Here is a 27,950-nt window from a genome sequence, read left to right as displayed (position 1 = left end):
CCTCTACTACGTAATCTATTACACAGCTGTCAATTAATCTTTTTAATCTATTGATGGAATACATTAAACATTCCTGTGTGTTTCTTAAGTCTAAAAAATTTGTGGCCTTATTCAGGAAAGCACTTAAGCATGTGCTTAATATTAAGCATATGCTGAAGTGCTGTCCTGATGAGGAATGCTTTCTTTCTTTCCAGGGTGTATATTAGGGACTACATTGTATTCTTCTCTTTGCTATGTTACAATTTAGTTATGGTCCTAATCATTGTAACTCTTCAGTAACATTCCTGCTTGCTGACTCATTAGAGACCTAAGTCTCAGCATTACAGAATTTAATAGCAAAAACAATCTCACTCTGGAAAAGTCTGTGGAATTCTTTGCATCAGCTAGGAAGATTTAACTATCGTAAGTTGTGTCTAGAGTAAAGGTAAAGATGGTAGTTGGGTTTGAGGGTACAAACAGGAATTTGGGGTACTTTCTACAGTGCTGAACAAAAATGGACATTTTGAACCGATAGTGTACTGTTTTAATGATCTCTAGTTGTGTGATGTTATTAAGGGTGGATCTAGATACTTTGCTAAAACATTTAGTTATGTTATTCAATAAATCCTAAAATAAGATCTGTAATCCTAAATATATTTTTAACACATTGATGTGTGAGCTATGACAACAGTGTTTTTAGGTCTTAAAATGGGCTAAATTAATTACTGTATTTCAGAAAAAGTGGGTGCATTTCCAAAGATGATATTAGCTAATACAACACAGTGCAGAACTTGAATAATGAAGTTATTACTTTGTTCATTAGAGTGTTTTAGATTTTGGTAATTCTTAGGAATGCAAGGAAAAATATTTTCTTGCAAGTCGTATGCTGACCAATTTACATTTTTAGCAGGAGGTTTTGCTCTGCTGTGAAGTTTCTTGACAATTATTTTATTTGCTTAGCACCATCCATGTTCTTGGCACTGTGCTACCACTGATCACGAGTGCAAACCTCAGATAGCTTGCAATCCACAAAATTCAGGCAGACAAAAACAAAACCAAACCACATGTTGGGAGTCCAATATTTTAGCAGCGTATGTTTTTTTGATGGTGTTAATGTCTGTTGAGTGTATTTCAACTGAAAAGCATTCAAGGATAAGTGAATTTTAGGAAGAATTTGAACTGAGGGGAAGTAGTGACTAGAACATAAACAGTGGGGGTGAAATTCCATGCACAGGGTAGGCATGGAAGAAGTAAGTTTAAAGACAGCTACCTGGCTTTTTTCCCCTTCCTCTTCAGTGAAATAATTTAAAATAACCCCGAGAGCCATACACTCCCCCAACACCAATATCTTAATTATAGTGTGTAGGTACCACTATCCTCTTACGGATGGAAAGTCAGAACATCTCAAGTTTTTGCTCTATGACTTGACACTGCTTTACCTAAAGATGATTCTCCTTTGGCTGGAATGGTAGTAGTTTGTGCCAACAGATGAGAAAAAGATTTCTTTAAGTTTTATCTTTACCTATGGCCCTTCAGGGTGTGTGGAAATTTGGTGACAGTGAATCTGTAAGATCTGTCCTTTATGGTATAGGTCTTTTGGGAGAAGACCTCCTATATACATAATTTCTGTTTGCTGTATGGGCAAATGTTGGTGTTAGAGGGAAAGTCTTTATAATTATTCAGCACATATCATCTCTCTGGAGTCTCTGAAGTCACCAACAGAAAAATATTCATTAAAATCATGTGACTGATTTCAGCTGTGTTATGTCTAGTTATTTAATTATGTGTCCGCTTTATTGGAATCAGTAGGCTTGTTTGCTGTTTTTATCAAGTGCATGTTTATTTGTAACCACTGACTCTAATGTAAGGAGAGACTTTCTTGATGAATCCTTTTACCCTGTAAGGACATTTTTTCATTATGTGTTAAGTAACTGCGTAAAATTAATTTAACTGTTTACACAGGCAATGGGATTAGCCTGAGGATATAACCTGTCAAGCTGTCTGGAGCGGCTCATGGTTGTGAGTGCTTACCTCAGGGCAGACTTTTAAAACAGGGACAACTCTTCATATTGGTGGTAGCCCCTATAATTAGATTTAAGGAAGGCAATGACTAATGAGAACTCCTGCCTCACCCTGTCTTACTATGGAGTCATAGTTCTGTAGACTCTCCAGTCTATCTAGCAGTTAATTTTTTCTCTGATTTGTTATGTTTCTATGAATAAAGAACTAATTTGTTTTGAAGAAGTTCTTACGAGAACTGGATGCTTAGTTTCCATTAAAACTAATGGGAGTTTGGTATCCTAATCCCCTAGGTAACTTTGAAAACTCCAGTCTATGGCACGTAGCAACACCTATATTGAGATTGCTCAGGGGTTTTGATTCTAAATGGTCATTTTCACTTTCTTCAAAGTTTCAAATTTTTGGCTGAATTTTGATTCATTTGTTTTCTGTCCCAGAATAATTTTTATTCTGAACATTTCAGCAGCTGAGCCATTTTCAAGCATAATAAATTACATGGAGGGAAATATGCCCTGTCTTACAAAAAATCTAAAGATATGCAAAATGAAGGTGATAGAAATTTGACATTTGGCAGAGGTACAGGATCTAGGACATGCACTTTTCTGAGGTCTCATGAACATGAGATCTGAGTTGGCTGAGGTATAAGAGTTTAGAAAAACATTCTTCACACATGCATGCTGTTTTTTGTTATACAATATGAAGAACAATCTGCCAGTGTTCCATTGGCATTGCACATGCATGCATAAATAAACTGAGTGGAAATTTCCATAGAACTTTTCTCTGTCATGCACATGCTGAAGTGCTTTACTGGAACAGAATCTTGCTGTATATTAGGCAATGTCTAACAACAACCTTGCATTGGTTTAACTGAATGTGGTTTTCAAAATAATCTAATTAGTGCAAAAGGCTCTGTGGACACTCTTATTTCAGTTTAAACCAGGGTTAGTTTGGTTGAGTTGAAGTCAATTAAAAATGAGTTTGTTAAACTGAAATAAACCAGAAATGTGTGTTTCAAGAGCAGTTTTCACCCGTTTAACTAAATCTATTATATAACCCAATTCAAGTTAAACCAACACAGCTTTCTCATGAAGATAAACGTGAGTTCACTTAGTTCCCCATTTCCAAAGTGTGGATAATAACACTGCCATACACAAAATTGTGAAGCTAATTGTGTTAATGTTGAAGCACTGATACGATGATAAACCATTACATTAAAAATGCTTACTTTTTGGAATATGAAATGATAGTTTACAACTTAAATAAAGCAGTTTAAAATGTAATGTACTTCACAGTCCAACATACTCCAAGCAATATTTTCAAATGCAGTTTGACAGGACATACTGTATTCCTGGAGGCTTCATCACATAATATCATCCTTAATTAAAGATTAAGCTTCAACTCTTGGAAACTCCAAGCCAGTCATGGAGGTCTGGCAACCCTGTTGTTGTCATTAGTGGAAGTGAAGTTCAATATCGCTGCTTCTATTCTACATATTCCTAATAGTAATTCTGTGGCAGAGGTTTCATTATCTTATATTCTTTCTTGCTGACTGGAGGGCTTCCTAATTGACAACTTTTCAAGTTCAAGCAAATTCAGCTTTCAGTTCTGTTGATGTAACTTAGAGCCAAATTTATCCTACCTTTTATATTATCTTGTCCATATTTTCTCTAGAACCAGTGCAGACTCAACATTATCCTAAGCCTGCTTTTTCCAAAGTCATTGGGGGTGAGTGAGGTTTTTGTCTGTTTTTGGTTTCACATTCGTGCAATTTTGTGTTTTCCTAGCCTCTGCATATCTTTGTATGAAAACTTTTCACTACTTTCAGTACTTTCACTACTCCTTCAGACGAATATTGGAGATCTATTAAAAGTGGCATGTGAAGGGCAGGAAATGACTTGGGGCTGCCTCCCCCCTTTTTTTTGGCTTGTTCATGATATATGAAAAAAGTCTGGGTTTCTCTGCCATCAGAAGCTTTTTCTATTCATTTTAAAGGACTAAATATAACATTTAATCAATGTAGGTCTGATTGGTGTTTTTTTTTTTTCCAGTTTCTTCGGAATGAAGATTTTGAAACTGTTTCATTTTGTCCTTGCGAACTGTTTAATAATGGTCATTGGCAACTCGGTAAGTTTTAGTAATTGCATTTGTATTTATAATGACTTTGCTTATTTCTAACTGAATAGAATAAGTCAAAAATAAGTTATATTAATCTAATTTTACCTTTAGTGATGGGTTAACTTCAAAAAGTTCAGAAGGATGGTTTGGAGAAGCAACCGAAAGTTTTTTAATATAACGAACATCAGCCAGATTTCTTGCCTCCTGGAAAACTCCTGAAACTGATCTTGGGTCTGAGGCTGTGGGGTGGGAAGAGTACTTATTTGACAGTAATTTCTTATTGTGGTTGGCCTAGAACTACCACAAGAAGTGACTTTTAGATTCCTGTATTCTGTCACTTCCATTTCTCATTTTGTCTGAAAGCTTAGAGGGTGGAAACAAATGCATATTAAATCAAATAAAGGGGAGAAACTTAGAATTGCTTCATTTCTGTGCAAATTCATTGACCGAAGTGTAAAAAAAATACCATTACATTAGCATGAAGTCCATTTTCTCTCTTTGAGTTTTCAGTGGGAAGCTTCTGTACTTTGGCTGACTTGGAGATGATTAAACTGGGAGCACTCTGAAACATAGTCCAGGGTTTTTGTAATGTCAGGGAAACACTGTTTCATCTCGTGAAAGTCCTCAAAAAGAGGACCATGCAAATGAATAATTCTATTCAAGTACTTTTAAGTCCTTAGCCTAATTTGAAGTACAGGGTGAACCTCTCTAATCCACCAGTCTAGAGTCCGTCAACATCCATCTGGCATGGTTTGAGTTAGCCAAAGGTCCACTTATGGGTATGGCCAAGTTTCCTGTGGTCCCATAAAGTTTGTTTACAGCCACCAGTCCTGGCTCTCAGCATTCTGTGCTGTTATTTAGCTCTAATTTATCTGTAAGCATCGTCTAAGAGCCCAGTAAGCCATGGGAGTATTGGCAATATGCTAGACAATACTGACCTCCCGTGGTCCAGCAAATTTTCTTGTTTGGCACCAGTCAGGTCCTGAGGGTGCTAGACTAGAGAGGTTCAACCTGTAGTTTTTGGAGGAAGGATGTGGGTTCTTAAAGAGTTACAAAATGAAGAAAACAGAGGATACATATGCATATTAATAACAGCAACTGGGTTAAATATGGGATAATGCGTCCAAGACTAGAGCTGTCAGCAGCCTTGAAAAATTACTTTTTAATATGTATGGTATAAACAACTGTAGTCAGTAAAGCTGACAGAAAAGTCTACCTTCAATCTGGTTTAAATCAGTGACAGTGCTATCTACTGAGATAGAGTCACAACCAAAAGAACATATCTCTAATTCTTATAGTATCATAATATTTTTACATTAGAACCCCGAGATACCCACACTCAAGTTGCATGAATCTCAGCTTTCTCACAGGGTTCCACAGGGCTCTGTCCTTTGTCTCCTTTTATTCTCTCTCTACACCATATTTTTGCAAAATTTCATCCACAATTACAAATTTAACTACTACCTCTACAACTTAGAGATCCGCCTCTCTGCTCCAGGTTAACGTGACTCTGAGTGGTGGGGAACTGGCACCAGTGCAGCACCTCTGGTCTATTTTCCTATTCCTGTGGCCAGGCACCAGCTCTCTGCCACTCATCGGAGTGGGAAAACTGATCAGCTGCTCTGCTGGTCAGTTTCCAGGCTCCTGTCAGGAGCCGCCAGAGTCAGGCCACCCTGGACAGGAGTGGTTTCACACCCCTGCAGGAATATGGGGCAATTAGCCCCTTTGTTAAAAAAATCAGGACACCTTCCTGGCACCCAAAATACGGGGCTGTCCTGGCCAAAAATGGAATGGTGGGATGGACGGTCACCCTAGTAAAACTGGAGTAACAGGTTGTCTGAACCCCCTACATCTGATCCACATAGAAGTTATGGAACTGGTCTATGATTGTCCCCATGGGAAAGAGGTCTGGTATTCCAGACCTGAGACACTTACTGCTGGTCATCGGCAAAGCCTTACAGGTCCTGTTTGGAGGTCTGCAACAAAGAGAGTGAGAGACACAAAATCTCAAAGTCAGTACTGTTCCTGCCTGGCTAGACAGATGTTGTTTGATTCTCTTTTCAATCAGTTCCTATTCTATGGTACCATCTATCCAACACTACTTACAATGCTTTGATAAAAGCCCCAGCCCCACCCCTTCCAGGCCCACCAGAGCCCTGCCCCCATTATGGCAATTCACCCTGGTCCTGCTGCCTCTCCCCACCAAAGACTATTACATGCCTCCTCCACCGTAGTGCTGAGCAACCCTAATTTCCCCCTGCCCCTGCAGCCCCGTGAGTAGCCGGGCAGCTCTAGTCCCAAGAGCAGCCAGTGGCCCCAGTCCCAGCAGCCCCACAGCTGTGGCTGTGGCTGTGGCTGTGGCCACTGGGCAGCTATATAGCTCCAACACCCAGCCTGTTGGCCTGACAGCCACAGCCCCAACCCTGGCTAGGGATCCATGTGGCCCCAGCCTTCGGAGCAGCTGCTCAGCCCTGGGTCCAGCTCAGCAGCAGCTGGGCAGCCATGTGGCCCAGCTCTGATCCTGGCCCCAGCAACAGCCATGTGGCTCCAGCTCCCGCCCCAGCCTTCTCAAGTGGCCAACCTGTCAGCCACACCACAGCTGGAGCCCCAGCTTTTTCAGCTGGCCAGGGCATGGTGGGGAGGGCCACCTCAGTCTTTTTGGGAAGGCAGTGCCTTCCTTTGGTTCTATTACCTGCCACTTATCCTTTGATAGCCACCTAGTACCAATCAACATAGGGATCATTAGTCTCTTTCTTCAAGGGTGTATTTTCATAGTGTTTTCCAGTTTCTTCTACTGACTACAGCTGCAAAGCAGTGGAAATATTGTATGTTGATCTTGAATGAGTTCTAAATACACTTGCAAGTATTTAAAGAACATCAAAAGAAAACCTCAGTTTAAAATGCAAAGTTTAGAATAATTTGTTTTAAGGCTCTCAATAATCTTAAAATGATAATAAGTAATTTAGACTGAAAATGACTGGTGGAGTTCCATTTGGAGATATCCTCCAGATTTGAATTTATCTTCCTCCGCAGAAGTCTCGTCTATATTATCAAGAATGTATAAAATAAACATTAACTTCTGATTATTGCTAATTTTCTAGGAATCTTTGTAAAGTGATTAAGGATTAAGACTCAAGGGTTCTGGATTATGCCAGTGATTTACTGTGTGACCTTGGGCACTTTATTTACATTTCTTTGCCTCGGTTTATCCATCTGCATTATCATTATTATTTATATTATTGTAGCACCTTTAGACCTAGTCTAAGACTGGGGTTCCTTTGTGCAAGATGCTGCATAAGCACAGAACCAAAAGACGATCCCTGCTCAACATACAAGACAAGAGACAACAGAGGTACAGATAGACAAAAGATGAGTACAAGGGAACAAAAAGACACTATTGATCTGCCTCAGAGGCTGTAGGCTCAGCATGTGAACAGGCTACCATTATCAAGATATTTTAGGCTTCACAGCAGAGGCAGGTTTTAAAGAGGGATTTAAAGACCAGTTATATGTGTTTATGGATGTTTAGCGGAAGCGCCTTCTGAGCATGAAGGGCAGCATGAGAATGCGCAAATATAACCATTGGAAAACTTAACTAGGGGTAATGGAGGCTGATAGCAACTGATCAGAGGCAAGAGTCAACCATCTGACACTGAATTAGAGATATAGTAACTATAGTAGGGGTAGACATGAAGGGCCTGAAAGTGAAGATAAGACTTCAGGCTAGTGAATGACCCAGTCAGGACTATCACCACTCATACTAATAGCTTATGATACCAACAGAGTCTTCAATACACCAAAACTACCAGACTAGAATGCAACAGTACAGTCAAAGGTGAACAAATGTTACACGCTTCTCACAGAGGAATATGGAGTGTATGTAGTTTACCCATTTCTTTTTGTACCACTAGACCACTGCCAGAATGTTAGCATTTGATATCAACCTTGCCCTGATGTAACCTGATAATAGTGAATCAGGTTCTTTCTACTTAGCATTTATTCTGCATGTTCATCAGCAACTTGTGAATGAACAATTTTTTTGTGAGTGCTGGCAGTGAGGGTGGCAAATTACAATGCACACACAAAGGAAGTCTGTGTCCCTGCCCTAAGAAGCTTGTACTGTACCCTAAAATTACATGAAACACAATTGTAATGGGGCGTAGAGAGCAAAGCTGAAAAATACCTAAAGTCTTATATTTCCTGAGACCTTTGGGGATCTATAAGGTTTGGGGCAGATTTCTCAACCTGTTTTCTGTGAACCAAACCATTTCCCTGATGGGAAGATATGAGGGAGGCGCTCTCTATGATGGGCTCCTTACAATAACAATCTCTACCAGAGCCCCTCCTGCAAATGATAATGGGGTTGTGGACCATCCATCCCCAGGATATAATATCTATTCTCCAAGTGGTGTAAATTCCTTATTTATAAAATATAAAAGTAGACTATTGTTTGAAGAGGCCATGGAAGAAGTGTGTTTTAATGAGAGGTGTGAGTAAATTATGGATCATATGTAGCCGCTCTGTAGTATACTCCATAATTTTAAATAAAGGTGGGGGTAGTAGGGCAGACTAATCATAATCAATTGCCACATTGGTGAGAACTGTGTTCTTGAATCAAGTGATTTATTAATACTAAAGATACTTTTACAAATGTTAACTCTAAAAGCAAGTGTTCTTTTTCCCCGCTAGACTCTACAGAGTTGTTTTCAAGAGCAGCTGAGGCTCAAGGCCCAGGTTAGACTTCTGGAGTATCGTGTGAAACAGCAGCAGCTAAAAATTGTGCAGCTGTTACAAGAGAAGGAGATTCAATACCATGACAAAGGAGGTGTAAACAGCTTTATTGACTTGGGAGAAAAAAGACAATATGCAGGTTAGAATTTCTTTCTTCTTTTCAAGTTGTTTCTATTTGAAGTAGTGTATATGTTTTCAAGGCTAGTACAACTGAGACTTCAGTGTTAGTTGTGCTTTAAAATTTCCCCCCAGGAAACTGTCCAGCCAAGACAGAGCATTCTCCCATTATCTAGACCTTTGCTATTTTGAAATCAGATTGGGCAATGCATTCTGCACGGAGCTACATCTTAAAATTGTCCAGAAAATGAAGCTGCTTCAAAAGATGCAGCATGCTTTAGATCTGTTCTAGCTACCTGCTGGTTTCTGAGTAGATTTTAAGGTGATAGCCTCAGACTTTAAGGAGACCTATAAAAATGTAAGAATCCTGATCATTACCTAACCAAGAATCCCCTTCTCCCAGTGTGCTACTGCTACAGCTGTAGTGAATGATGGTATTCAAGATCAAGCATCCCACAGTATAAAGTAAATGTATCTGTTTGACAAGCTTATTCTTCATGAGGGGCCCTCAGTTTTGGACCTCACTTCCCACCATCTCAGTCTAAATCAGCTGCTCTGACATTAAAATTCAGAACGAGGTGAAACTGTAATTTAAAAAGCGTAAAACCAGCAGGGAAATAATTATCTATGCTTTAAAGAATGTGATACAAATAAAAGAATTTAAAAAAAAACCCCACAACTACGTTCTGTTTAGAATCACATTCCCTATGAATATAAACAGAGCCTGAATTAAGAGACTAGAAGAGCAAGGGCAAAGCCCTTTCAGATATGTTTTTAATAATCATTTCCAGCTGCAGAACAAGTTTAACTCCCAACTGTTTTCAATTTAATTTTAGAAACACCCAGCAATGCAATACCATGTATCTTGATTTCTTCCAAAAAGCATAGACACTACCAGCTCAACAGGACACATGAAGCAAGACCATATAGAACAGTACAAGCTAATAAAGCATTAGAATCCTGTTGGTGGGTGACCAGAAGCCAGTGCAGACTTCATATATAATTTTTATAAAACTTTCTGAAATTTCCCCAGTGGGGCTATTGGGTGTGAGTGGGACAGGGAGGGCTGTGGTGTGTGATGCACTGGGCAGTAGGGTGCTGGGCTATGATTGGCTGGGCACTCTTCCATTCCTTACAATGCTGGTATATGCTGGTTAAGTATGTCTCAGTGGCTTAAATTCAAATGGTCAGTGAGTGGTGTCCACAGTTAAAAGAAATAAAAATTTAAAAACAATAATCAGACATCAGGGCTTGTCAAATGGCACTTGGACACACAAACTGAAACCTAAACTATCCAGGTGAAAATTGAATGAGTGGCAACATTATAGTCAGCTAATAGAAACTTCAGGTTTCTCTTTTTTGCCCATCATAATCTGCTAGCTCTGTGTCTAGACAAGCACTAAGACATTGGTCAATTACCATCTCCACTCCTGCTGAAGGAAGGCTAAAAGATTAGGAAGGACAATGGACATAGACAACCATATGATGACTAATCCATTGAAAATGTTTGATCAAGTATAGTTAGAAGACAGATTTCCAAAGGGAAGGTGACTAGAGTTGCAGCAGAGATGTAGCGTTGTTACTCCCAAAGGTGCCTTGTTGGCTTACATGCCTAATTCCCATTGACAGTCAGCATTAGACGTAACATGCTTAAGAACTTTGTGAAAATCCTACAAGGCACTAATTGCATCTTTAAGCATTTAAGTGTCTTTATAAGGACAACATGAATAACATAGAAATGAGAATACCCAATTGTCATGCATGTGAGGGTTTTTTCCTTCAGATTAAGAACCTCAACTAAGGGTATCTTGCAACTCTTCTTGTTTTTTTTGTTTTAAAGTAGCATCTAGAGGCACAAACAGAGCAGGTCCTCACTGGGTAAGGCACTGTCTGTTATGCAGAGCAGGCACTTTGCATGGACTCCCACTGAAGTAAAGCAGTAGGGTCTTTCAGCACAATTGTAGTGTTGGGCCCCATTTCATTATCTCTTCTAATATTCAGGGGGCCATATTTCACCTGGTCTTGCCATATTTGCTAGCAAGATATGGAGAAATTAATTATTGTTGGGCTTTTTTGTCTTTGGTATTATAAAGAAAAACACCCAAAGGTATTCTTTTTCCTCTGTTGTCCTGTCACCAACACATCACATTCATTATTAAAACCACTCTGCCAGTGGAAGCAAGTGTTCATCTTCCATGCAGGATTTGAAGCTCCAGTTTTGATCTAACATATATAATGCCTATGGGACAGTGAGAATCTTTGAGGAAATGAAAAATATTGATACGGCTGGAGGGCAACCTTTAAGATAGGTTACACACCCATGAAAAGACATCTTGAAATTTCATAAATTGTCAGCCACTTGAAGGAACTACATTTGGCAGCCAAGGGCTCAAAAAGAAAAAAGCTTAATCATACTGAATATCTGTCTTTATGACAGATGAAGCTACTTTGACCATTTTCAAGGCATTTCTGTTGAAAGAGTACAGCAGGTTTGTTGTACTTCTAAATAAAATATTCTTTCCCTCCTGAGGCATCTCGGTCATTCACTTCCTGAGTCCTAAAGGACCAAATCCACCCATTATGTAACTCTGTTTAAATCAATAGAATCATACCGAACATTAACTGAGTTCAAAGCATCCAATATGCTCTCCTCTGTGCACGTTGCTGTCGTTGCTGTTCGGCTGTAATTTTGCCATGTCAGGTCTGTGTGGAAAATCAAGAATCAATACAGACATAAGCAGCTTGCTAGAAAGGATTCATAGACCATAGATCATAGAACACTAGGACTGGAAGGGACCTCAGGAGCCTATCAAGTTCAGCTCCCTACCCTCATGGCAGGACCAAGTACTGTCTAAACCATCCCTGATAGACATCTATCTAACCTGTTCTTAAATATCTCCAGCGATGGAGATTCCACAACCTCCCTAAGCAATTTACTCCACTGTTTGACCACCCTGACAGTTAGGAACTTTTTCCTAATGTCCAACTTAAACCTCCCTTGCTGCAGTTTAAAATTTTTTAAATGTTCGGGTGCTTAAATAACTGTGTATGTGTCTATTCCATCTTATGTCGAGACATGCCTTCGTATAATAAAAGACTCTACCCAACAATTTTTGGGAGAGAATCTTCTTTCCTGTTGTCCCAATGGCCCTTATACAGGAGAAAGGCCTATGGAATATTCCATTTATTAACGATAATATCATCACTGGTGGTGGTTTTGTACTTGTACAACATGCACAGGACACTTCACAGAAAAAGGACCCCACAAGGGCCTTTCCCCACAGGGACCAAACCATAACCCATCTCCACAGTCAGGCACAGACGTCCTCAAGAAGCTGAGCTGAGTGCCATCCTGCACCGTGGATGCAGCTGGTGTTAGGTCTTCAAATCCTGCTCTGCACTTGCGTGGAAGAGGAGGCAAGATTTTCCTTTCATTAAAAATAATTTAAATTAAGGGAGTTAGGTGACAGTCCAGCCAAACACTGAAACGTGCTCAAACACATTTTTAAGTATTTTGCCAACTTGGAGCTCTGCTGAAAAAAAATCATGTGTTTTGAAAATTTGAGGCTATACAATAAACATTCTTCACATTCCTCCCATACATGGGCTTAGATCATATTTACGTATCTCTTTTTTACCAGAATCTGTTCAAGCCCTGGCACAGCCATTTGTTTTCAGGATAAATTGTTTATGTTCTGGTCTAAAACGCACTGGGGCTTTCACAAGGGAGAAAGAAAAAGTTCAGAACATTCAAAACTGGCCAACAGATGCAATTAAAAAAACAAAATGTTGGCTGAATCTCAGCCAATAAATCCATAAAGATTTTAGAGGTAAAGCTTGCAGTTAATCACTTCTACCCTTGCCAGGAAAAACAGAAAGAATTGAAAATTGTATGACTTGCCTGTGTGACTGACAGCTTGATGGTAGATTAGATATAAACAAAGAACTCCTTTCCTATAAAACTAACTCCTAGGAGGAAAAAAGATTATAGAATTATATCACTCTTGTGCAATCATTTGGGCCTGATTTGTTCTTTCTTTTCATTCCTCTGAACTTCAGTCAATCGCTTATACCAGAACAAAGTGAGAACAAAATAATATCAAATCAGAGTACATTTTACACATTGAAATTAGTTTGGACTCATTCTTCAGAAGGTGCAACAGCGTATCAGGTTCAACATTTGTTGTTCGTCTCCTAACGATGACTCTGTCCTGGTGTTTGTGGCTGTTCTATTTTGTAGCACCGTCACACATGGATCTCCCACTAAAGTTAGTGGGTGCTTTTATATTTGGGGAGGTGGCAGAGATGTGCCCAGATCCTAAGGAGTTACAGCAAATGTAACTCAAAGTGACTGCATCTAAATTGGTGCTTCTTAAACCGTGTTCCATGGAACACTGGTGTTTCGTGAACAGCTTGCAAGTGTGCTTCAAGCATTTGCAAAAATACACGGATGGTATATATCTTCTGTTATTAAATCCAGATCAAATGTTACTGCTTCATTGCTATGATACCTGATTAAATTACTTCATTTTGGTTTTGCTGAATATGATGATGTTTGTTTTTGGGGGGCAGGTTTTTTGTTTTTGGGGGGTTTTTTGTTTGTTTTTGGTCTCGTGACAATTTTCTGAAGCAAATTTTCATAGGTGTTCCTCGTGAAAGACATTATTGTTTGTCCCCAAAAAGTTTAAGGAACACAGATCTAAATCATACGATTTATGTCAGTGTAAATAACAGCCAAATCAGGAGTACCGTATTTAATGAGTATTGTAAAGAGGAGGTCTGTGGGAGAAATTTCTTTGAAGAAATGTCAGAAAAACTGTTTCATATTTTTACAGAATTGTCCTTGTGGTAGTAAATGAAAACAATAAAACAAAGATCGATGTAAAAATCTCTTCATGGGTATTTACTGTGCACCATCCTTGCTAATACACAAATTTTATATCGTTACCCAGTGCTTTTTTTGTAAGAAAAAAAAGAGGAACTGGCTCCATGCCCCTTCCCCAGCAAATCCCACAGCTGGGGCTGCCAATGTGCCAGTACTCAGTACCGGCACAAAAAAAAAAAAAGCACTGTTGTTACCATATATTAGTTATGTTGATGAAAGTCCTTCTTGGTGAAGTTTGTTTTCAGTATTAAGTATAGGACTGAAAAAAAATCTGTCAACCGATATTCGTAAAATTTTAAGCAGATTGTGCAGAGATCTACAACGATGGATATAAACGTAGCGGATTTTACAAGATGAAACCTCTTGAGAGCCCTAAGGAGTTCCTAGCCTACTGTGACATGTCAGAGGGGGGAGGCTGGACTGTTTTTCAGAGACGTTCTGATGGCAGCCAGAAATTTGACAGGTAGGTATTGCAGATGGCAATTATGACTCCACACAAACCACAGGCATCTGAGACCAGGTGTGACCATATTAAATATTAAGTCTCAAACTCTCCCTATAAAGGATTATCAGCAGTGAAAAGAGAGGAGTGACGATTTTGTATGTAAGCTACCAGGGGGGAATGCCAAAGTTCTTGGTTCAATTCCTGACTCTGTCTCAGACTGTTTGTGTGGCCCTGGCTATGTTACTTAGGCCTAATTTAAAGTAAGTGACAATTAATCTAACTTTAAACTATCTTTTAAAAACAATCCACTGAAGCCCTTGGGACTAGTCCTGTGCTTGAAGCTGGGTACATACTTAATTACCATGTGGAATCAGGGTCTTAATTTTTCTGTACCTCATCTGTGAAATGGATGTAATAGCAACTACCTCTTGGTGTTGCAAGGATAAAATAAAATACTGTTTGAGGTGCTGTGGTCCTGTAGTGATGCAGGGTATGTAAGGACCTAAATGCTGTACCTAGGAAAGGGGACAACATACCTAAACTGGATCTATGAGCTGCTGCTCTTTTCCCTCCTTATGCTATCCAAATGAATTACGGCTACACACCTCTAATTACAATACTGTCCTAATTTTTTGTGGTTAACACCACACCCATATTAATTTCTAACCATAGTGGGCCACAGAAAAAACATGGCTATTTGCTACACTGGGTTATTTCCTTTTAGAGCAGTATTTGAGGTGTTCAAAGCACCAGTGTCCTACTGTGTGTAACTGAGCTCATTTTCATCTCATTAATAAACACCAAAATAGCATCTAACATGTTCTGAGTTGTATAAATACTAAACTAGGGAATTCTTTAAAAAAACTGTGAGGCAGATAGTTATATATTAAAAATAATTGAAAAATGGGGGAGGAGAGAGTGTTCCAGGGCAAACCTGGTCTTTTCAGAAAAAAAATGAAAAGCAAAATAGTTTGCTTCAGAAATGACACTTCATTGCCCCATTGGAGTGACAGTTCAGGTGCCTCATGCTTGGTTTTCCTGTGTAGGCCAAGCTCCGGGGTTGGACTACATCTCCCATTTTGTGCCACAGGAATTAGCAAATCCCTGACTGTGGTGCATTATAGGAGATGGAGTCTGGTGAGTTCAACTTATAAAGGAGGGTGGACAACTGAACAGCAACTCTTGTGAGTCACCAAGGAGGCATGAAAGAAACAAAAATATACAGTTGGCTGAAATATTTTAATTTTTGGCTGAAAACTAAAGTATTTCACTTTCAGGCACCATTTTGTGTGGATTTTGTGTGCCAGGGTTTTGTTGTGGTTTGTTTTATTTTATAAATTGGTTTTCAGGAATGAAAAGTTTAAACATTCTATGTAAGGCAGGTGCTACTTGGAGGGTAGTTATTGTGTTCAAAACACAGTTTTAGGTAAAATATTTTTTGGACAAAAATGTCAACTAGTTTTGTAGGTATTACTATGCTCATTTTATAAATGGGGGAAACTGAGATGCCAAGATGTTAGAGATAAAATAAAACAATCTGGGTAAAGGCAGGGCTACAATTCAATAGCTCAAAGTCCTGATTCCCAGCCCTGTGTTCAATCAATCAGACCATACCGAGTCCAACATGGTTTTAATATTCTTATATAACTCATATTCAGTTAACTTTAATGACACCTCATGCATTACCCTGTTATCCATTTGTTTTTAATAATTTTTATAATATCGCAGCTTACTGCATAATAACACGCTGTGGTAAATATAGATCTTTTACAGTCTGACATTTTGCTTCCCCTTTTACTTCTAATGAGTACAACCGGTATCATTCATTACACATCCATAGGGCATGCTAAGCTAGCCTCTTCCACAAGTGCTGAACCTCACTGCTGATATCTCTGCAGTTACCAGTAAACAATACCTCAACACAGAGAAACACAATTGAATCTTGAGGCAAGTTCATTATTAGCAAATTTTCAGTCTCACATTGCCATTTCATGCTGCATATGCTAGCAATGTATTTGATTTTATTGTCAGTTGATATCTATAGTGATTTCATGTCTTCTGTTTCACTAACTTATTTTCAATTTTTTAAATGTACTAGTTACCAATAGGAATTTTTTTCTCCCAGAATTATTGTACATTTAATCTAAAAACTACTAGGTACATTTTATGTAGTAATATAACTAGTCTTCCCAATAGCATTATGAGGTGGTGGAAGGGGTTTTTACCATGAGAGGCTGAACAACTGAAAGTAGGCAAAATGTGAGCAAGACTGTGGAATGACTCCTGTAGTGTGAACTGATCCCTTAGAAATTTGACTTAAGTTACTTAAATTTGACCTAATCTTCTAGGGTTGACCAAGCCAAAATGGCAGCCTCTCACTTCCATGTGTGCAAATCAGAAGTAACTTCATATAAGTCAATACAGTTACATTAGTTTAAAACCAGGTGAGGCCATAATCATGCTGCAATAGTCATTTAGTAGCACCTTGATATTGTATAAGACTATGAGGTTAAAAATGCTGTAGTTCGTAGCAAACTTATTATCCTCTTTGATTGTCCCAAATTGTTAGTTTCAATTTTATTTTCAGACTGTGGGCTGACTATGAACAAGGTTTTGGGAATTTTACTTTGACAAATGGTGAATATTGGCTTGGAAATAAAAACCTTCACTATCTCACCAATCAAGGTAAGACTTATTAAGAAATATTCTTCTTCATTAGCAGTCTTTGCAACTCAGGCAAATCCACCATCTGTTTATGCTTGTTAGTTTGCTCTTCCAGGACCAGGTTCTGATACAATCTGAACCACTAATTTGAATGGGATTATTCAGAATTTACAATAGTGTAAACTACATCAAAATCTGGATCTCAGTTCCTAATAAAAGATTCAAACTCTCATTGGGCCAGTGTGCCAGTAGTGTACAGGGACTCTCTACAGAACAATGATCCACCGATCTCAAGCCCTCAAGTGGTCCTAGATCTTTCCTTCACCCACCAGAACTTCATCACTTTAAATAACACTTGTGAGCCAGTCAGCGAACTGCATCAGTTCCATTTAATCAGGACTTGTTATGGCAACATACATGACACAGTCTGACTGACTATGCAGGTTTGGGTGTTTTCTTATTTCTCCTTACTCATGGGCATGGTGACAGGAGTGATCATATTTCTATTAATTGTAGGCTGTTATTCTCCAATTGTCCTAACATGTATTCCTCTAAGGGCTTGCTTACACTTAAAACACTGCATTGGTACAGCTGCCCCTCTGTAACGGTTCACTGGAGATGTCATCTGAGGCAGTAGTCACAATGGACGTTAGGTTGGTTTAATTGTCTCACTCAGAGATGTGAATTTTTCATAACCCCGAGCAACATAGTTATATTGACCTAATATCCTAGTGTAGACCAGGACTAAATTATTGGTTGCTAGATGTCATGCTTCTGTTTAGTCTACTCATTCCTCCTCCCAAAACACTCAAAAGGCAGACTTTCTACCTGCTGACAGTTCACATTGGTGCCATTTCCTTCATCGCTCTATCAACCTTTGAACATACTCTAATCTTAGATAAGAACTTGGGTCAATGGGGTTGAATGGGTGTAAGTGAAAGAGTTTATTCTATGCATTTAAGGCCATATCTTCAGCTGTCTTAAATTTGGAACCATTCCACTGTAGTCAGTAGAAAGATGTCAGTTTATATCATCTGAGGATTTGGCTCTGATTGTTTAATTTACTAATCTACAGAGAAACCTAAGGCTCAAATTTTGGATTTGGATGCAAATTCCCCCAAACTTTGAGGAAGAGCAAATCCAGCATTATAGCTCGCTCTTCTTTCCAACTTTCGTCAGCAGCTCACAAATCCTGGCTTAAATTGGAAAGCTTGTACCAGTGTAACTCCATCAGTTTCTGATACAGATCACTCTGTATGTTTAACGTTTGATTCCAAGCATTGTAGGCTGTGTTGTACTCACAGCTATAGACCTTCACAAGAAAATGTGGCTTTAGCAGAGATGGTGCGTGAGAGGGCATGCAGGTCATGTGCCCTCCCCCCATCAGATTTGCTGCTTGGCTTCTATTGAGCATGCTCATATGGACTAACACTGCTTGGGCCGGCTGCCTTCACTTTGTCTACCTCTGCTCCCCCATTGTCAACAGGAATGAGTCACCTCTATACCTTAGTGATTATCTACCAGTTAGTTTTATGGCCTGTGTTTTTCTCCTATGGGCCTTTGTATTTTCACATTATATTTACATATTTTAAAAGTTATGGAACAAATCCATATGAACAAAGATCCCAGCAATTGTTCTGGCACCATCTTCTTTAAATTAGTCTCCTAAATTGTTGTAAAACAAGGAATAGCAAGAAATGCTTAAGTGGTAAGAAAAAAAATTAGAAAGAATACATTCAAGAATATAATTTGTATTCATGATAGAAGAAACTTAAATATAATTTTAGTCTTTTTGTGTGACACAATGGCTTTGTTCTGAGGTATGCTGAGAAAGGTTGATTTAACATGAATACATTTTTGTTTTATTAAGGAAACTATACCCTTAGAATAGATCTCTCTGATTTCGAAGGAGAACGGCGCTTTGCACAATATGAAAACTTCAGAGTTGCGGATGAAGAGGTAATAAAATACTGAATAACTTCATTAATCAGTAAATTCTTGTTTAAAAAAATGAAAGTTTGGATTCTCTAGACAATAGGAAAATAGTATATTAGGGCATATAACTATATGAAAATTGTGGAAGCTATACATATATGGTTTTCTAATATGTCCTATTAATACATTTTTTCCTCTCCAACAGCGTGGAATTTTTGATTAGGTAACATTGGTTTAAGTTCATAAATTGGTTTCACATAGTTATACTGGGTGCCTATCTTTTAAAGACTTAAAATTAATTTTCTGGCTTTTCTGCAACATTTTAACAATAGGCAGTTTTCAAAGAACTTTGCTGATGTTATCAATGATGTTAATTACCAAGATTTACTGACATTAAAATGTTCAACATAAATCTATTATTAAATAAAATCAGTTCTGTTAAAGGGGAGCTAGTAAGGAGAATATCCTTTGTTAACAAGGTGCGTAAATCTGTGGCTAATTTTGAGCATATGAGTAGTCTTGCTCAAGTCCATTGACTAGGACTATATAGGCTTAAATTTAGGCAAGGGTACCCTGTGCACTGGGACCAAATGGCATAATTATGCTGAGTGCCTCTTGGTAGGAGCTGAGTACCCTAAACAGCCGCTAATATAAAATCCCATTGTTTTGAAGGTGGTAGGAGTTAAAAGCATTCAGTGGCTTATAGAACTCTTGCAGAATTCTTGCAGAATTGATCCCTAAAAGCCCACTTTATAGTCAGTTATTTAAAGTTCTTGAAAATTCTTTTGTGTTACTGAAACTCTCCCAGTTTCCTTTTATGCTGTGTTTAAACAGCAAGAACTAAATAACATGCTATTTTTGAATTTTTAATAAAGAACTGAATGGAATGTGTATATTTCCTAGTTCATACCTGTATTTGTTAACAGCACCCACAGATGACTCTCATTTTACTTCCCATTTCTCATTAGAGCTCATACCAGCTGAGCTGTGGTGAATACTCTGGCACTGCTGGTGACTCCCTTTCTGGGGGGTTTCACCCTGAAGTGAAATGGTGGGCTGATCATCGAGGAATGAAATTTAGCACACAAGACAGAGACAATGACAACTATGAAGGGAACTGTGCTGAGGAGGACACAGCTGGTTGGTGGTTTAACCGGTAGGTAGCTCACAAGAATATCCACACTAGTAATTGTGATATCTAAAATGTAGAAACATAATATTAGGTAGGATTAGTATAATTAATAGTAATTGGGTAATCTGTCATTCACCCCATCTCACACACCTCAGCACTTGCCCACATCTGAGTCTGACACCTGAACAAACTCCTGGCCTGACACCCCTGTGTTACACTGGCATTCTGGCTGGGGCTGGCTGCCTGGCTGGGGCCAGCTGCTGCGCGGCAGGTGGCTGGAGGGCTGCCTTCCATGATGGGGCTGGCAGAGCAGGCCCAGCCTTCCTGGCTGTGGCCAACAGCAGCAGGGCTGGTGGCAGTGGGGTCAACTTCCTAGCTAGGGTTGATGGAGCAGGTCCAGTTGTTTTACTGAGGCTAGATGAAGTGCCCCTGGCCCCACAGGGCTGATGATTCAGGGCCAGTAGCCTCACTCGACCTAATTGGAAAATTTGGTTATCCAGCAACCCCTGTTCCCCAGGGATGCTGGATAATCAGGCTTCTCCTATAATACTGTCTTGTAGAAGCTATGTTCTGGATTAAAGACAAAAGATGCTAATAAAATTATCATAGGGGTACCAGTGTTAGTCTGTATTTGGAAAAACAATGAGAAGTCCTGTGGCACCTCATAGACTAACTGATATTTTGGAGCATAAGCTTTCATGGACAAAGACCCACTTCATCAGATGCATCTGGCAAAGTGGGTCTTTGCCCATGAAAGCTTATGCTCCAAAATATCTGTTAGTCTATAAGGTGCCACAGGACTTCTCATTTTTAAGGAAATTATCCCACTTCCTAGCTTCTGCCATTTTGTTGAGTAAGCACTTATCTTGAACCAATCACTGACACGTTCAGCAGAATGCTTTCATATTTCAGTATTCTGCCTGTACACAAGAACAAAGCAGACAAACGCAATGAAATGAAAGCATTGAGAACACTCATTTGTCATGCAAACATTAGCAATCACTGGGAGAAGCAGTGGTCTTAGTTGGTTTATACAGGCTTTCCCAGCTGGCTAGAAATTTGTTTTTTATTTAAAAATCTATTGAAATGCTGGTTTTGCCTTCAAAAATAAGGGATCAGGAGGACATTAGAAATGGAAATAAGCTATTTCTAAAATACATGAGCCCGCCAGGCTTGGCAGTGTAACATTAAAAAAGCATACCTTCATGAATAGCAATTTTGCATAAGCTGAGTCCCTGACATATATAATCAATAAATCATATGCCAGTTGTATTTATTCTGCAAGTCCAGTTATTTCCATACCCAGACTGTTATGCAATATTTGTGTAGTTCTGCTATTGTGCTTCTTTGCTTCTCAGAACCAACTGAAGTTTTGTTATTCTTAGCTTATGGTACTTCAACAAAACCCATTTTTGTCCACTTCCACAAAAGAAGGAAATACATTTAAAGAAGTCTATAAGGATGTCCAAGAGCTAGTCATTATGTTATCCCCTATGCCTTTGCTGCATAAGTTTGTGCTTGAGTAAGCAGTGCCAGTACGAAAAACATATGACATATTAGGCATGTCAGTTCTATCACCAGTTCATCATTTTGAAACTCAAAGCCACCTTTTATATCTGCAGATCATAAACTTTCAGCAGGGGTAAGCATGATTCAATTTTTAAACAGTATTTGCAATGGACAACAAGATAAATAACAATTTTAACATATGGCTTTTATTACTGCTTCTATTTCAGTTCCCTGTAACTGAGTATAAACCTGTGCAAACTTATATCCTCAAGGCTCATTCTGAATTGTTTTCTTTTTAAAATCTTCTTAAAGGCTACTTTTTTAAAAATCTGTCCAACTAGTTACTAACAACAAAATAGCAACCCAGCGGTTGGTATAATGCTGTAACCCAGTGCTACAGATACACTGATTCATTACAAAAACCTCCAAATAAAACTGCTAAATTGTCCATGTGGTCACAAGCATCCCAGCCTCCTCCTTCCTCATGGAAACAAAATTAATGAGGGAAAGAGGCAGTGGCAAGGCAAAGTACTTCTCTGACAGTTACAAATGTAACTTACACAGTTGCAGTGTATTAAAGAGCCGGAAAAAGATACCAGTTAAAATGGCAATTCATATGATCCAGCTGTCAGAGGATGGCCAGAATGCCTACATGCAGAGAGATCTCCTATTCTTCCAACAAATATGAAATCACTTGTTTAATAGCTGAGCTGATGGTGATTATTTCTGCATATGAAACTCCAAGTGTCAGCAGTAAACAAAGATTTTAGAGCAATTGCTCCAGAACAGAGGAACAATGCCTCACTCCTTTCAGAAAGCTTTCATTGCCACATACACTTGTTGCTAGGTATGATCTTAACAAGTCTGGAAACATTCTCTAGTGAAAAAGATTAGTAGGTGAAATATCAGTGAACTAATAACGTTACTGGAGTGGAGTCAAGGAACAAAGAACGTTTTGTTTTGAAGCTGCTAAGAACCCTTGAAATCGTGCTCTAATTTAGCCTTTATTGTTTAGCAGCATTGAACCCCATGAATGCAAATTCCTGCAGCTGTCAAACTAGACTGTCATCAACATAGTGATTTCTTTGGCTTATGAAATAACTACAAATCCCTGAAGCTTTCAGACAAAACCGATTTGTTTAACTAACATGTCTCGTAATTTTGGTTTCCCTTTCTTTCCCACCAGGTGTCACTCTGCCAACCTGAACGGCATATACTACAAAGGACCTTATACAGCAAAGACAGACAATGGAATTGTTTGGTACACATGGCATGGGTGGTGGTATTCCCTGAAATCTGTTGTCATGAAAGTCAGACCAGCAGACTTTGAACCCAATGTTGTTTAAATATCTAGTTAATATAATTCATCCAGTTAATCTGTTAGCAGATTCATCCAAATTAAGCCAGACAGTCAGGTTCTCCCTCACCCCCAGCCTGATAACCCTGTATAAATCTGGAATAACTTAATTACAGTCAGTGATGTTATATGGGTATAAATGAGAATAGAATCTGGCTTTGAACCTGGAGATACAAATAATGTGTATGGGACTGTTAATGCGACCGCACAAAATTCACTCAAGCTTTATGGCAACTTTCACCCCTAGAATATTTAGCAATAGATCCTGAGAAGCAGGGGAGCTTCCACTTGATTGACCGGCACAGTGAGTGCCAGGACCTCCCCAAAAATGGGAGGTATTGGTCAGGGAGGATGAGTGCACTGCTATTGTAGCATCTGCTGGTGAAGCTCCTTTTGGAATCCCCCATGGAATTCAAAGCAGCCTACAGTGGCAGAATCTCTGTGGAAGGACAGCTGTGGGAATATCACCTGACCTCCCTTAGGACGTGAGATTAGGCTGATATGCAACTGGTACTTTCTGTGCCTTCTAGGGACTGGAGTATAGGAGGAGGTGCCAACTGGGGTCACCCTGTTTTGGACTTTTTTCCATTTGGAAACCACTTCTATCTAAATCTATGCACAAAAAATAGAATATAAGGGAAAAATACAAACTAGATTCACTATATTGTCTTAAAAACAAGGTGACTGAATATTATACACAAAAATGGCATTAAAAGAATGTTAACGGGTGCCTCAATCAGTGCACAAAATGGACTATTTCTGGGAATGAAACTTGGTTGTGTCGAATGCATGTCGTATTTGTAGGATCACGGACTGATTCGTTGCAGAGATTGAAAGAAGAATAGTGAATGTGAGAGAGGCCTGAAAGAAAAGAAAGGGTGGTCTTGTTGTTAAGGTACTTTAGTGCTATCCTGGAAAATTGTGTCTTATCCCTTCCTTTACCATACTGTTCCTATGCGATGCTGGCAAGTTGCTTGGACCAAGTTTTTAAACAGATGGTCTGAATTATGTGTTCTTAGTTTTCTAAGTGCCTGACTTGAGCACTCGTAGTTACAATTTAAGTAAATGGAAACTGTACTTTGAACAGAGAGTACTACATAACTCAAAATACTTGAAAAATCAGGTTGCAATTATTTCAAATTGGAACCAAAATTAGTAGAAATGGGACTACTGGAACTATTTGTTTACTTGGGGTACTGAGAGCCACTGAACCAAACTGTATGTGATGGAAATCATTTCAAGCCAGAGGTTGTTGCTGTACACCTATGAGTAGACATGCTGTGTACTGAAGTGGAAAAGGACCAGTGGAAAAATGTGTGATCCTGTAATTAAAAACATAATACGTATGTACAAGGGAGCCAAATTAAGGTTATTTGGGCAATTTTGGTTCTGGCACTTCCAAACTTTTCAGTGCTCACTTTAGCAGACTTAACATTCTTGTAATGTCATTTGTGTGTAATTTTAAAGAAAATCTGAACACCTGTCACCCCCAGGATTTCCATCATGACACCCAGCAGGGTTGAGAGCCTTAGATTCACAGCACAGACTGCTGCCGCTTGAGCCCATGGAGTAACTGATAGCAGCAGCAGTGAAGCGTCATCTTCTATATGAACTAGTGATTAGAGAGGAAATTAAATACACCCTTTCACACAGGGTTTCACAGATATTTGCAGACAGCACAGGAATGATGAAACTTAGGAATCTGGACTTGCAGTCTGGATTCTGAAGTATGATATGCTTTACAGGTAACAGACCCTTGTGAGACTTTCACCTGAACCAGCCTGGTCCTTTTTGCCATTGTTCCATTTAGCCTGTTCCTTTCCAAGTCCTGGCTCTCTTCCTCCTTGCAGATCCTTTCCAAATGAGTCCCAGTGGATACCCTCACAGAGTGCTTGCCCAGTCACATCCAGACTCCCCTTCCAACGCCCAGTGTTCCCCTGACCCAGGCTCTTTGATCTGGTTTCCTTGCTCAGTCAGTCCAATTTTTTTCACCCCCTGCTCCCATAGGCCTCTCATCCAATCTCAATGTAGCATCCTCCCCTTTCTCTGGCTTCCAGTACAAGTCTCTTTGTGCAGCCAGTCCCACTCACCCACACCAGCGTCTTAGTTTCAATCTATTCTCTCTGGTATCCTGAAATCCTCCCCTCCCCACCCCACACACAATCTGGGTTATGTCCCTTCTGCATTCAAGTCAGGAAAAATCTTCCTCCAAACTTTTTGGGGTCTTGTAGGGGAGTGCTTATGCGTGCTGGAGAGAGAGTCTTCCTGCTCACAGCCAGTTACAGCAGCCAGAAGAAGCAATTTAAGGCAAACTTTAACTTGCCCCCTGTAGCTACAAGATAGAGAATGAAAGTAGAGATTGGATAACTGAAATGCAAAAGTCTATCTACTGACCATGTGTAAACTGAGACTTTTGAAAAGGCAGATTTGTGTGTGGTGGGTTATTTTTGGGTTTTTTTTTTCAAAGAAAAGCAAATGACAATCCCTGACTTGTATTTTTCAAGTTCACATTCCAAAGCATGGCTATACTAGAGTTTTTCAATTGAACTGTAAGAATTTTGTTTAATCTCATTCTAGGAAATGGCTCCCTTGTTTTTGCTGACATTTCTCTCCTCCCTTCGTCTAAAAATAACAAAAACGTTAGATTTAAGCAGACACCCAGTATGGGAAATCTCAGCCCAAACAGTTAAAATTTGGCAAAACTATAACCAACAGATGACAACATATTATAATGGAAAGCATTAAGTAACCTTATCTAGAGGTGTCATTACCCTCTCTAACTATAATACAGGGGGAGTGATGCTGAAGCTACTTTTCATGCAGAACTCCTTTTGCCTTGAAAGTGTGCTCTATGGACTGAGTGGCTATAGGATCAAGCCATAGCAGAAACTTTTTAAAAGAAGCTCAGTTAGGTATGAGGGTTTTTTTAGAATCAATATGATATCTATCTCTACATTCTGTTCTGAAAAGCTGTTGTAGCCAGTTCTGTTTAGATCCTTATATCATGCTGCTCATTGGCACACTTTTGTTCTGTCATCACATTCAATGTAGCTCAGACTTTATACTACTGAGCCATGTATTGCAGCTGCGTGATGTACAATAAACAAATTCTGTAATATCAAATCTAGTTTGTTATATTTCATTCAGTGGGAACACAGGAATAAGAGGTAGAATTCATATGGGATTTGGAACAAGCCAAAATGAGTAGAAGTGGCTAACAGGATCATTTTCCCCATATTATCCTCCAAAATAAATGAAAGTTGACTCTAGGCTATTCTCATTTTACACCCCATGATAGCTGACAGATTCTATCTTATCTTACTGTCAGTATGTCTAGACTTAAAGTACTAAAAGCCTGATTTGCTTTTGCCAGCAGACTTTTCATTGCTGATTCAGTAGCAGAAAAGCTATTTGATAGAGACCTGGGCTTGGCAAGTACAGTGCAGAAAATAGTAAGGGTCATCCAAGGAGTAGCAGAACTTAAACACTTGAAGATGCACTAATTGATCACAAGTAGCTTCTACTGGCAAGGTGGTGGTATGGATGACTGTGAGAAGGAGAAGCACAGTTACAAGGAGCAGAGGTTTCAGTTGGGAGATATGTATTCCAATGGCAGCAAGATAAATATAAAAACTAAAAAAAAACCCATCGTATAAGGAAAGTAATAGCAAACATTATATCTATCCTCATACAAGCATGAGTCCGGTCACAACACAGTCTTAACGCAAACTGTTATATGCATTTTCCCCAGCTCTACACAAGAAAACGGCCACCTGGCCCTGCCCTTTTCATGCTCCCACCACCAAACAGATGTTTTCATAGACTTTAGGGACATGACAATCTAGGCTGGAAATCCTTTTCTCACAATACACAGCTGCCTACCACAGTTCGCACACTAATAGCAACCAGCAAGAAAATAGATGCCCTTGAGCAGACAATCACTGCCAGTAAGGAACAGGGGCTTCCCTCCATTCTCCTCCAATATAAGACTGCCGATGTGGGGCAAGTAGGAGGGGGATAAAGAGGACAGCTGTTCTGGGGCTTGGCCATTTCAAAGGATGCAGGGCTCCTGGCTGCTGCTATCATGACAGCAGCCAGAGCCCCAGGCAGGGCATACCAGATGATGCTGGAGGGATGGCTGGGAGAGGTTAGCCTCCAGCTCTGCCCCTTCTGTCAGAGGCCGAGCCCTTTCCAGGGACCTGGAGCTAACCCACACCCCCCACATACACACCTTTCCCCCAGACAATTCCCCTCTAGCCCTGCTCCAAACAAATTGCCCTGGTTTCAGCTATTTGCTGGCACCTTGTGCAACTGCTATGAAAGTTCTTGTAACAGTCCCAGGAAATAGGAATGGTGGGGGGTGTATTTATGTATTTCACCATGGTTTTACTTGATGTCTAGTGTCCTGCCCCACTCAGTGCTATTCACAATTTAGCTTCCTTCTAGTGTTACACACTATGATTTGAAAAATAAAAGATAGTGAAGTGGTTAAGGCAGCAGATTAGGGATACAGAGATGGAGATTCCAATCTGAGCGCTCTTGGGGATTCACTGTGTGATATTGAACCCCTTTGTAAAATAGGTGTAAACTTCACAGGGTCTGCTGAGAGTCAATACACAAGTACGTGGCATTCAGATACTAGGCTGGTGAATGAGATGGGGCTCATATGTACCTCTATGCTGCAGTATAAACGTTAGGTTAAATTCTACAGTGGGCTTTAAACTTATGCTTTGTGGAGCAATAGAAAATGTTTTAAAAGATCCAGTCCCCTGGACTGGATGTATTTGCATCATACTAAAGTAGAATAGTTCACTCACATAGAAAATCCACAGAAGGCAGGAAGATACACCTATACATATGATATAGGCAATATCAAAAGAGAACCTCCAGAAGGTATTTCTAACCAATTTGGTCATTAAACTCAAAGTTATCTTTCATCTCCCTTGTGTACAATCTATACATCTGAATCATGAGAGTGAAGACGAAAGCTCATTTTTTCCAATGCAAACAAAAAGGTAGGTTTCTAGAGATGTTAGACATGCAGTCTTTCCTGGGGGAATTC

The 27,950-nt window shown here is 39.4% G+C and overlaps 1 protein-coding gene across 2 annotated transcripts; it reads left to right on the top strand.

The window, feature by feature from the left end:
- The first annotated feature begins 322 nt into the window (after positions 1-322).
- On the top strand, positions 323-26,005 carry FGL1 (fibrinogen like 1). Of its 2 annotated transcripts, XM_074991828.1 has the most exons (9): positions 357-402; positions 3,670-3,723; positions 4,047-4,122; positions 8,803-8,983; positions 14,150-14,309; positions 16,879-16,976; positions 18,826-18,914; positions 19,859-20,046; positions 22,718-26,005. In XM_074991828.1, the coding sequence occupies exons 3-9, from the start codon at positions 4,057-4,059 to the stop codon at positions 22,875-22,877; spliced, it is 942 nt and encodes a 313-aa protein (XP_074847929.1). In that variant the 5' UTR covers positions 357-402; positions 3,670-3,723; positions 4,047-4,056; the 3' UTR covers positions 22,878-26,005. The 2 variants fall into 2 exon arrangements, with proteins under 2 accessions (XP_074847928.1, XP_074847929.1); XM_074991827.1 differs by lacking the exon at positions 3,670-3,723 and having other exon boundaries at positions 323-402.
- The last annotated feature ends 1,945 nt before the right edge of the window (positions 26,006-27,950 follow it).

The sequence above is a fragment of the Carettochelys insculpta genome, chromosome 4 (assembly GCF_033958435.1).
Source record: "Carettochelys insculpta isolate YL-2023 chromosome 4, ASM3395843v1, whole genome shotgun sequence".
Taxonomy (NCBI): Eukaryota; Metazoa; Chordata; order Testudines; family Carettochelyidae; genus Carettochelys; species Carettochelys insculpta.
Note: the sequence above shows the minus strand (reverse complement) of the source record. Positions and strands in the feature narration are given on the sequence as shown.